General features: G+C 34.4%; 2 protein-coding genes and 1 pseudogene across 3 annotated transcripts in view; 1 reads left to right on the top strand and 2 right to left on the bottom strand.

The window, feature by feature from the left end:
• Positions 1-12298, bottom strand: part of ATAD2 (ATPase family AAA domain containing 2) — a 74795-nt gene that overhangs the window by 29082 nt on the left and 33415 nt on the right. For both annotated transcript variants that reach the window (XM_035696996.2, XM_025451057.3), the window contains exons 9-13: positions 9751-9858; positions 7584-7692; positions 7216-7331; positions 2893-3067; positions 1937-2025 (exon numbers count right to left, since the gene is read on the bottom strand). In XM_035696996.2, the coding sequence (XP_035552889.1) occupies positions 1937-2025; positions 2893-3067; positions 7216-7331; positions 7584-7692; positions 9751-9858 (597 nt within the window). The remainder of the gene's footprint in view (positions 1-1936; positions 2026-2892; positions 3068-7215; positions 7332-7583; positions 7693-9750; positions 9859-12298) is intronic.
• LOC112662492 (phosphatidylinositol N-acetylglucosaminyltransferase subunit P-like) lies at positions 4261-4785 on the bottom strand (annotated as a pseudogene).
• The window catches only part of NTAQ1 (N-terminal glutamine amidase 1), a 226803-nt gene continuing 222423 nt past the window's right edge, over positions 7919-12298 (top strand). Inside the window, exon 1 of the mRNA XM_025451065.3 lies at positions 7919-7951. Coding sequence (XP_025306850.1) covers positions 7934-7951 — 18 coding nt within the window. The 5' untranslated portion in view covers positions 7919-7933. The remainder of the gene's footprint in view (positions 7952-12298) is intronic.

Genomic DNA, 12298 nt, shown 5'->3' on the forward strand with positions numbered 1-12298 from the left:
TATTTACTCCCCAAAAACAAAAACACTAATTCAAATATATATATATATCCCTCTATGTTTATTATAGCATTATTTACAATAGGCAAGATACAGAGGCAACCTGCCATTGATTGATGATGGATGGGTAAAGAAGATGTGCTATACATGTATACGATGGAATATTACTCAGCCATTAAGAAGAATGGGATCTTGCCATTTGCAACAACACAGATTGACCTAGAAGCTGTCATACTAACTGAAATAAGTCAGAAAAAGAAAATACCATATGATTTCAGTTATATGTGGAATCTAAAAACAAAAAACATAGAAACAGAACCATAAATATAGAACTGGTAATTGACAGAGGGAAGGTTTTTGGGGGGATGAGAAAATGGGCAAAGGGAATTAAGAGGTACAAACTTACAATTATAAAATAAATCATGTGGATGAAAAAGTACAGCTTAGGGAATGTAATCAATATTGTAATAATGTTGTATGGTGACAGATGGTAACTATACTTATCCTGGTATGAGAGCATAGCTTAGTGTATAGAACTGCTGAATCACTATGTTTTAACACCTTAAACTATTAACCGTGTATGTCACTTATCCTTTAATTAAAAAATACATGTATGTATTAGAGATGGCATGTACTCTTTTAACTGTGCTATAAATTTTGTTGCTAAAATTTCTCCAATCCCCCCCCCCCCCTTTAAAAAAGATTTTATTTATTTATTCATGAAAGACACAGAGAGAGGCAGAGACATAGAGGAAGCAGCAGCTCCCTTTGGGGAGCCCAATGTGGGACTTGATTCCAGGACTCTGGGATCATGATCTGAGCCAAAGGCAGACGCTCAACCACTGAGCCACCCAGGCATCTCTCTCCAATTACTTTTAGAACTATTCCAAAACACAGTAAGCACTCAGTTAGTTTAACAATGAATATAGTATGGCTGATGATGACATGTGTCATGTATAAAAAGTCTATGTGATTACTGGTAGGATATTTTAGACACAGCTATTTTTACTATAGTATTTAACATTTTAATTTACTGAGGGCAACAAATGAAATTGTGTAGCATCAAGTCAAAGAGGGCCATCAGACTACAGTAAATATTGTTAGGTATTAGGAAAATAAAGACCTATCTATCACTCACATTTTATGTCTTGTTCCCTTTTATATTATTTGGAATAAATAAAACAATACTGGCCTATATGAAGGCATGCAAACATTTGCTTTAGGGTATTCCAAATTAATTAAGCAATTATGGATAACACATGAGACCAGCTAAAAAGAAGTTCTGAAAATCTGAAGATGAACTAGGATTAAAAGTAATTTAGATTCAAGTTGAAGCAGGCTCCCCCCTCCCCTTGGGCAGTCAGCTGCTCACAGAGGAGGCAGAGTTTTCCCATCCTAAAACTAATCTCAAACTAGTAGTCATGCACTAAGACATATTTTGTATAGCCAAGGCAGTGTCTTAAAAATACCTGCATTAGTTGGCAGCATTTAAAAGATACCTAACACAAAAATTTGAATGTAACATTTAAGAAAGAGAGCAAATTCATTTTTCAAGTCTGAGTCAGCTTCTGCACTTCAGTAACAGGCTGGGGCTAAAAACAACTGGCTGCACACAGGATTAGATGCTCAGCCCCATTCCCAACAGTAGCCCCACTCTTACTATTGGCCTGCCTCACTCATTTCATTTGCCTGACACCTCACTGGCCAGTGGACTTTTAAGTTTGTACTCATGAATTAAACCTGTAACCAAGAGTTTAATACTGTGCTTGTTAACATCTTGCCATGCAGAACAGGTCCATTTTTTTCTTTTCATACTATGTATTAGGATTCTACCCAAAAAAGGGAAACTATTGGTTTGTAAAGTACCTTTCACTACTTAACATTCTATTCCTCATGTAGCATCAATACAGCTCAGAAAGTGCCATCAAGCAAGTTTTACCTGTGAATCTGATCTTGCCTGCTTGATCGTACTGGAGCCAGACCATCGATTTCATCAAAAAAAATAATGGATGGGCGCATCTGATAAGCCTAGAAAGCAGGTCCAGTGGTTGCATGTTATCATGAAAAACTTCAAATATATAGACTTATTATGAACCATTTTAATACATTTTCATTTCAACTTGACTATAAAAATTTTATTTATAATTTATAAATCTAAATGTAAATCCAAGAACTGTATTTTAAGGATCTAAACTAAAATATTATATACAATTTAATTTTATTTGCATTCTCAACTGGAAATATTCAAAATACATACTCCACTGATCACACACCTTAGGTTTCAGATACCTTAGCTTTCATATAGCTATAGTTACTGGGGCACAAAATTACCTATTCAAGACTAACTGTCAAAACAAGACAAAGACCAGAAGACAATGACATAGCCTTCCTCCAGGTAAGGATAGGAAAATGTTTAGCAAGATGCTATAGTTCATTTTTGTTTTTTTAAAGTCTATTTCAGTAAACTCAAAGAAACTATAAAGAGATTTTTAAAGCATTTGCAGCAGTATGCCTCGGTATATCAGAATGCATTATCTCACGATGTGCTGTCAATACAATCTGGGATATGAAATTGAAAGCCACACTAGGGCAGAACTAATCTTCAACCACATACTGAGACATAACACACTGCTGCTAAGTATAAGACTACCAGTCATGCTCTAGATATGAGACCTAAGAACGTAGATCTAATGATTCCTTTGTCTTTTTCCTATATAACTGTTCATCGAAGGTCAGTATTATCATGACATACAAAGGAAAATAATCCATAAGAAGTAGATATTTGGTCTAATTCTTCTGAATTCATTTCTATGAAATGTGATTAAATACAAGACTTATCTAATCCTTACATCTACATTGATTATAGATCTATGTAGGTAAATCTTAATATCATACCTGATCAAATAGTAATCGTAGCTGTCTTTCAGACTCTCCTACCCATTTACTTAGACAGTCAGCACCTTTCCTCATGAAGAATGCTACTCTCTTATCCCCTTGACTGCATTCATTAGCAAGTGCTCTAGCAACCAGAGTTTTTCCAGTTCCAGGTGGGCCATAAAACAAACAACCTCTATAAAAGAATAAGTATCATTACAGTACTACATTGAAAGTAGACTATTTAAAAATCAGAAATCAATTTCATGAATGTAGTTAATTTAGGAATAAAAAAGTAAACAAGACAACTGTATTGTTTCAATCCACAAAGCACAACTTAAAACCTGAAAATTAATATCAATACTACAAAATTAATATTGAAATAAAACCCTCTATTTGAAACATATTTGCTTTTATTCACTCATTATATTCATCATATTACTTGCCTAGAAGTCAGGCTTAAAGACTTGATAGTTTACTTTTGTAACATATCAGGGGAAAGAATAGCAGATTTCATCTACAACTCTGGTCTCACGGCCAGGAATACAACACCAAAAGTTTTGCAAGAAAACATGTTGGGAATAAACAGAAAAGAAAGTAAGATAAAAGAAAAGATCTTAAAGAAATAAGTGGTGTTTGAACGGTAGGGACTAGGACAATGTAAATAATCTGAAATCAGTCTTGGTGACATCACTGTAATGGGGTAATCTATAGTTTCAAACATATTTCCAAAGTTATTCATTGCTCTTCAGATAGAATTCCAAAAAAAAAATAGGCTATACTCATAATTCTTATTAGAAATGTAAAAAGGGTATAGAAATAGAACATGTCAAAGATGAAGTGCTACCAAAGTAACATGAAATAATCAATTTCAGATCATCATACAGCTCCTCTTGAAAAGTAACATAAAAAAAAAAAAAGAAAAGTAACATTAAAGATTTCAGAAAAGCAAAAATGACAAAATGAGAATTGTGGGGAAAAATTCACATGTACTAGATGAAATCTATTAAAAGAATAAAATATAAAAGAAAAATAAGAAATAGATATGATCAAATGCAGTAGGAAAAAAACAAAGCAACTGTTAAAAATGAATGGAATAGGGGGGCAACCTGACAGGATGAGCACTGAGTGTTATGCTATATGTTGGCAAATCGAACTCCAATAAAAAAAATACCAAAAAAAAAAAAAAAGGGAAAAATAAATGAAAAATTCAAAAGCTAAGGAAGGATCAGACTTTTAAAAATGTATCTATTGAGCTAACAATGTCATCTGTGGGACTGTATCTTAAAGATGGATTAAGGATTCACACAGAGGAAGCAATGAGATAGGTTCCATGCTCAATGTCGAGTCCGCTTAAGACTCAATCTCCTTCTGCCCCTCCCTCCTGCTCTTTCTCTCCCTCTCTTAAATAAATATTTAAAAACAAAAACAAATATGATCAAAATTATTACATCAAAAACATAATAAATGCAGGTGTTAGTCTATATACTACCAATTTTTGGCATAAAGTTCTTCGGCTGCAAGGAAGAACATTTGGTTTCCTTCACTAATAGGAATTTCATCTGTTTAATGCTGGGATGGCCTCTTCTTGGTATTTCTTCTGCTGTTGATTTTTAGCTTATAACTAACTATCTGTGATTATATGAATGTTGTTGAGTGGACAGAGGTACTCATCATGTTTATTTCGAATAAGAGTAAATAATCACTACAGTAGTGGGAGAAGATAGGCAATGCAACTGCCCTATATTTCTGAAGCCAATAGGTTTAGCCTAAGCAGGTTAGCCAAGATTCAGGAATAAAAAACCCACAAAAAATGTAGTATATAAAGCCAAATTGGGAGCTTAAGAAAAAAACCATAAATTGCTCTTTGTGGCAATGGGGACGGTGAATTTTCCACCATTTTCCTTGTTGCTTTAGACAATCTTGGGTCCCTGAAATGCCCATTCAGGCCCCTCCTGACAGCTCTGCGACCTCAGTGGCAAATCACAGTGGGGGGCAGAGAGGGAAAATTGAGGGAAAGGCTGGGTCATGACAGGCCCCACCCACCTAGACTAATTTACTAAATTATCTTAACTAGGTACTTCTAATACTTACTTATAAGCAGTAATATATATTATAACATTATTTAATATAACTTCCTTGCAAAAAAACCTTTAACTTCACCAATATTTAACTTTGATTGATGTATGTATACATAACTTTCATAATGAAAAAGGAAAAAGCTTAGTAATTTTATTTTTTTTAAAGATTTATTTATTTATTCATGAGAGACAGAGAGAGGCAGAGACATAGGCAGAGGGAGAAGCCCGATGGGGGACTTGATCCAGGGACTCCGGGATCATGCCCAGAGTCAAAGGCAAAGACTCAACCACTGAGCCACCCAAGCGTCCCAAGCTTAGTAATTTAAAAAAGTTTACTTAAATCAATGTTTCTGCACAGGATGATTCAGGAAGAAAAGTTGCATAAGGACAAAGGAATCAAGTGATTAGGGTTTAAAAATGGGTTAATGAGTAAGGTATAAAAACTAGAAGAAAAAGGAAGAAGATAAAAAATGTGGTGATAAGAAAGCTAAATAAAGCACCCAATAAGAAAGCTAATTTGTGGGACAAATTAGGTGGCTCAGTTGCTTCAGTGGTTGACTCCTGATTCTGACTCAGGTCATGATTTCAGGGTCACGAAATTAAGCCCCATGGGGGCAGGGTACTCAGCGCAGAGTCTGCTGGAGATCCTCTCCCTCTGGCCCTGTGCACACCTGTGTGTGTGCTTTCTCAAATAAATAAATCTTAAGAAAAGCTTCACTCTTAAATATTAACAGAGATCCAGGGATCATTAGACACTTAAGGAAATCCCCTAAAAGAGGTGAAAATAAGAAAAAAAAAAAAAAAGATTAATCTAGAAAGTCCAACATTCAACTGACATGAATTGAGGGAAGAGAAAATATGGGAGTGGAAGTTACTGAAGAAGCAATAAAAAAAACTTGTCCAGAAATCAAGGACACAAAAAAAAAAAACACACACACACAAAAAAAAAAAAAAAAAGAAATCAAGGACATGTTTCCACATAGTAAACGCATAGTACAACAAAAAGTGGTAGGGGAAAAAAGCCCCATCAATAGAGTGTAGTTACATGACCACTCTTAAAAAGAAAGTAAAAATAACCTCTTATGCACTCTTTTTCTTTCTCAGGATATTCCATGTAGTCCATCAAAACACAGCTGTAAAAAAAGGTCTTAGGGGCACCTGGCTGGCTCAGTTGGTGGAGTGAGTGGAAGACTCTTGATCTTAGGATGTGGGTTCAAGCCTCATGTTGGGTGTGGAGATTACTTAAAAATTTAAAAAAAAAAAAAAAATCTTAAAAAAAGGTCTTAGTTGATTCCAGGAAGCAGGTATCCAGCACTGAAAAATGAAAGAAATCCCATCGATTGTGATGAGAAGTCCCAAAGCTTAGTTGTGCTTCAAGAATAGAATAGTCTGGATGGGAGCAAGGAAACAAAGTTCTAAGAGTCTAGAAAAATAAGGAAGAATCAAGAAATTATTTTATATGTTTAACTGTACTAAGGAATTTTATCTCTAGCAAAGACTCTGTGCATGAACTGAAAAGTCATATAAAACTAATTACAAAAAAACAACCAAAAAACCCCCCACACGGGCAAACAGTACTAAAGCTGAGGGGAAAGAGCAGGGTTGTAAAAGAGGGAAAATGTAGTTTTAGCTGTAAGAAATATTTATATGATCATAAAGCACACACTAAAAATTGATTCAACATTATTCTATGTGTGTAAAGCAACTGCCAGGAGCATATGAGGATGGGAAAAAAAATGTGTATATTTGGAGGGTGAGGAAAGCAAGAGAATGTTCATGTTAGAAATCAATAGATTCTGTCTAAAACAGAAAGACCAAAGATTACAGTATAGAGTATTATTTAAATATGTATTTAAATAGGTAAACAGGAGTTGAAAGTAGTTGGTTCTGGAAAGTGGGAAGAGAAAGAAGGGACTACTACCATTTTTTCCTTTTTAAGACTAATAGTAGTACTATATGACTTTAAAAAATATGTACATATATTACTTTGGTATAAATTCGAAACTAATTTTTAAAAGTGAAAGAAAAAAGAATATGTACGGGGAAGAATTTCACTAAATGTATGAAAAGCTGTGGAAATTATTTTTCTTTTCATGTAGAATCAATTCTGAAACCATTTTTCAACTTAAATATTAAGAAATTAAAAATATTCAAAGTACCCAGGAAAGCATAACAAATTACTATAGACCTGAAAAATATCAATGAAGAAGTGTTATCTTTCTGTACAATAGCACAGCCCAGATTTTGGCTAAAATTAAATTACCTTGGAGGTTGAATTTTAAATTTTTCAAAGACTTCTGGATAAAGTAATGGAAACACCACCATCTCTTTTAGAGCTGCTATATGATTAGACAGACCACCAACACTATCAAATCGTACCTGATAATGGAAGGGAAACAGACATTCTCAGATTTGAAGTCAAAGTTAAAATGTCACTCCATCCCTAAACTATACTCAACCCATACACAGTCAACTGAGTAACAGCATTTTAGCTGTAGCCTGAAGATTTGAAAAGAAAACAAAAAGGTCTGTAAAGTTTCTGAATTAAAGGAAGTTGGTTACTTTAACTTTAAAACTAAACTAAAACAAACAGTATATATGTTCAAATATACATTTCAAGATAGTACTCACTGAAGAATCTAGTTGCATTGGATCGACATCTGCAAGACTTGCTCCAATCTTCATTCTATCTTTATAAATTCCTTTTAATTCATCTTTCCGAAAATTTAGTGGAAGGCACCTAATTAGAAAAGATTTTTAAAAACACCCATCAGTTCACCTTTCTCCCCCAAATTCCATGTTAGAATATGGAAATTTTTCTTAAAAATTAAAAAGTTAAATTTCAAACACAGCAATTGTGAAGTTATGTATTTCAACTTCCTCATTTGCTTCTTTACGTTGAGAACTTCAATGTTGGAAATATTTATCTCTGAAGTTTTATTATTAAAGATATACAGTCAAATGAAAGACCAGTGTTCAAGATGCCACAGCACCGTAAGGTAATTCATGTTTGGGAATCCAGTATCAATATACTTTATAATGACTGTGTTTCACATATACAGAGTATTTACTATTGCCAGGCTGCTTTAGGTGGCTTTATGTGTAATAATTTGTTAAGTCTTCACAATAGTCTTAAGGAGTATTATTATTTCCCTTATTTTAAAAGAAAACTGAGGCGCAAGAAGGTTAAATAAAATGCCCAAAGTAGGGCAGCCCCGGTGGCACAGCACTTTGGCGCCGCCTGCAGCCCAGGGGGTGATCCTGGAGACCCTGGATCGAGTCCCATGTCAGGCTCTCTGCATGGTGCCTGCTTCTCCCTCTGCCTGTGTCTCTGCCTCTCTCTCTCTCTGTGTGTCTCTATGAATAAATAAAACCTTACCAAAAAAAAAATGCCCAAAGTACACAACTAGTAAGTGGCATATCTAGGACTCAAACCAAAGCAGTGTGTCTCCAGATCTGCAACAACTCTGCTACTATACCTCTCAGCAAAACATTCACAGTCCACCAAGCATTTGGATCCACATCAATCCTGCAAGAATGAATCATTGCTTTTTTTTTTTTTTTTAGCTACTTTCAAAAAACAGTTATGGTAGATTACACAGAATACACCTAGAAGAATATGTTTTATAGATGGAGAATGCAAACGGCTCATGCTGGAGGCTGAAACACATCAGAGCACCTAAGTGCTACAGCTGAACATGAGTAAAAGTACTCCAGAACCACTCGAGGGCCAGCTCCTGCTAGCCCCAGACTCCATAAGAAATTTACACTGTGAAATCTGAGATGGACATTTTTTCAATTGGGCTTTTTAAAAGGCATTTCTTAAATAATTCTTAATAGAAATGTATGCTATAAAGTCCATAGGATTAGATGCACATTTCTAGGAATGAAGGTAAAGAAAAATCCAAGTAGCCTAAATAATACAGGTTGTGGATGATCTAACAACTTAATGCTGCCAACAGAAATGAAATGCAAGTCAAAATTTTGTATTAGACACACTAAACAAAATTTTAAAACTAATTTTAATAATATACTTTACTTATCTAAAACGTTACTGTTTCAATACACAAAATATTTACAAAATTGAGATAATTTATATTCTTGTACTAAATCTTTGTAATCCAAGAGTATATTTTTGAAAAAAATTGTAACATTTCTCAATTCAGATTAGCTACATTTCAAGTGCTTAGTAGCCACGTGTTAACAAGTGACTACCACATCAGGGAAGATCTAATGTTATCAAAGAACAGAGCTTAGGATACAAAGAATGGTTGGGTTGCATACCTCTTCAACTTTTATGTTCTAATTGTTTCATTGAACATTTTTTCTACTTTATAAAAATATTTTATTAGGATAGCGGCATTGCATTTTTCACTCACCCACTCATATCTGTAGAATGGGCATTATTATCCTTGCTATGAAATTATATATGAACTTATGAACTTACACTACAAAGAGCTATGAAATGAGTAAACTCCTTAATTTTCCTAAGGAGTTTTACAATAAGAATGTACTATTAAATTATTATAAATAGAAAAAATATATTTGAAAAAAAAAGTTATTTCCTCAAGTGAGCGTTAACCAAGCACCATTTTGAGCTATACAATGTTTGTGTAAGAAAAAAATCTATTGCTAGTTTCAAATACAGGTATTTCAAACAAGATGGCATTCTGGTTTATATGTTAACCTCTTAGTAATTCTGAAATTTGGTCAAGTTATATTTATTCCCAAATTATTCAGCCTTCTCATCACTTAAAAAAAAGTTTGTAGTTTTAAAAGGCATCAGTATGACACTTACCTGTTGATGGCTCTATTACGGCTCCTTTTTCTTCGCCTCTCAAAGTGCTGTTCATCTTCAGAAGAGGAAGATGAAGTAGAGTCACTACTGTGGATCGCATGCCTTCGCCTAAAGCAGAGAGGAAAGCTGAAATCATGACGAAGGAGGGCAGGAAAAGCAGGGGCATAAGATGCAAACATCAGAAATACCTAAGGATCCAAAAAGGTTTATTATAACACTAATACATTGCTGAACCAATGAAGTAGGCTTTGTTGGTTGAATCTTTTGAAGTCTTTAAAAGATGTGGATAACTGAGAGAAAGGGGGGGAGGGGAGACAGGCTGTGCTAGAGGTGACAATCACATGTTCACTATGATAGGACACAGTCCAGGCAGAATGACTTCTTAGTCTTAATAGAAATCCATTATTCCCAAAGAGTAAGGTGAGGAAAAGAGGGTATTAGACTCTTTGGGACTGTAATTTCAGAAAGTATTTTCAGTATTATGGTATATACAATTTCACATTCAGAAGGGACTCGCCTTTTGAAATGTCAACCTTAAAAGGAGAACATGCAAATTTTTATGTAAACCAAAAAGGATCAAGAAGTTAAAAAATACTAGGAAACAGTGAGAAATAAGATGGCCTTTTATCTACAGCACATCACCAAGTGTAAATTCATAACTGCCACTTAATAGCTGTGTAAATATGGATGTGTTACCGAAACCATAAAAGCCTTAATTTCCCCAAATTCTTAGGCTGGTTGGTAGTATTAACTAAGATGCCAAGGGCTACAAATACTGAAAAGATTTTCTATTACTTCTACCTTTGTATTGTTGCAAAAGACCGACAGGAAAGACAAAGGATCTAGATAGGAAAACCTTTAATCATTCTATTGGCTCAGGGTCTAGAGCTCTTCCTGAGTTAGAGTGCAATCACGGTTAAATAGGTATTTCCAAAAATATAAAAGGTTCACAATATATTATCTGTATAATGTAAGTCCAGAATCTTGTTCTCTGCAAACAAGTTTTCCCACTATTCACATAGGAGGATCTGAAATATCTTAAAAGGCAATTCATAGCCTCTATTTGTTCCATTTATTATGATTATGCATATGTTCTACTATAAAACATACCTGACTAGGTGGTACTAGCCCAGATACCCTTAGAGATGTTAATATTGCACATTACCTTCGTGACTTCCCCATTCCCTTCAACCTGATTTCTGAAACACAAATAGCCCCAAGGACTTTGGATAGGGGTTATGGAAACACAGATATAAATGAGAAGGGATCCTCTACTGCAATTTTAAAAGAGAGTCTGCAATTTTATATGAGACAAATTTATTTAATATTCCCATTAATATTACAAAGACTCTAACTTGTAAGCACATAATTCACATAACTGCATGTGAATTCAGTATGTATTCACATAATTAAGACCAACTTCACAATAAAAAGGATTAATAATTATTAAGAACTTCTTGTTCCAGGTAGACATATTACCTCATTTAATCTTAATTAAATTTTGGACAAGTACATATTGGCATGCTCATTTAGAGTTGGGGCTAGTGTGGTTGACTCACAGTTCAAATTTGCTCAAAATTAGGCAATGATGGTGTCAGAATTCAAACCTTTGTCTTTCTATTTCAAAAATCCACATTCTATATACAATGGTGATTTCCAGTTGTTTATTTCACAAACCAAAAAACAGTTATAGGCAAACAAAAAAACCTGAGGACTGAAACAATTTTCCATTTGGTTTGCAAAGTAGGTAGGATTTTTAAGCACTGAAATAGTTATAACAAAAATAGCACTCAATATGAGCCAGATAGTATTCTAAATGCTTTACATGTATTAACTCATTTAATTCTCACAATAGTGTGAGATAGTATCATCTCCTCATTCTATGGGTCAAAACGAAACAAGAGAGGTTAAATAGCTTGCTAAAGGTCACTAATAAATGGAAGAACCGGACTTGCAATCTGGGCAGTCCTGGTTATGGGTCCTGGTTCTTCATAACTCTATACTGTAAAAAACCCATTATTTCAGTTTTAAAAAGATTCTAAACACACATACCCACATTCACTCATTTTTTTCCACTTTGTTTTTTAAAAACATTTGATTTTTTGGCATGGATAAGCACTGGATCAGCACTGTGAATCTAATCAGTGTCTAGAATTGGCAGTTCTAACACTTTGATAACAGGTGAAGGAATTGTACTTTTATGTTACCTTCATGTTCAAAGGGACTAGGCTTGTTCCAGAAACCGCAGACTGAAGCTAAAGAATAAATCTTAGATGAGTAGAGGTTAGCAATCGTTAAGAAAGAAAATCCTGTTTAAAGGCAGCATTTCTGAAGCTCTGCTAAGTATACCAGAAGATCCTGTGCTGTGGGTGCAAGGTTTCTTGACCATTTGACATGGATACCAAGAGCAATGTTCAAATGATTCTTTGGATGTGTGTTTTGTTTCCATGCCTATGTGGATGAAGTAGGATATAAAGTATACACATGCTGGTCTCTTCAAGAAAACGTAAAAAGACTGAGCAAAATTACCATTAAGGTTATTAAAGGG

Source organism: Canis lupus, chromosome 13 (assembly GCF_003254725.2).
Source record: "Canis lupus dingo isolate Sandy chromosome 13, ASM325472v2, whole genome shotgun sequence".
Lineage (NCBI taxonomy): Eukaryota > Metazoa > Chordata > Mammalia > Carnivora > Canidae > Canis > Canis lupus.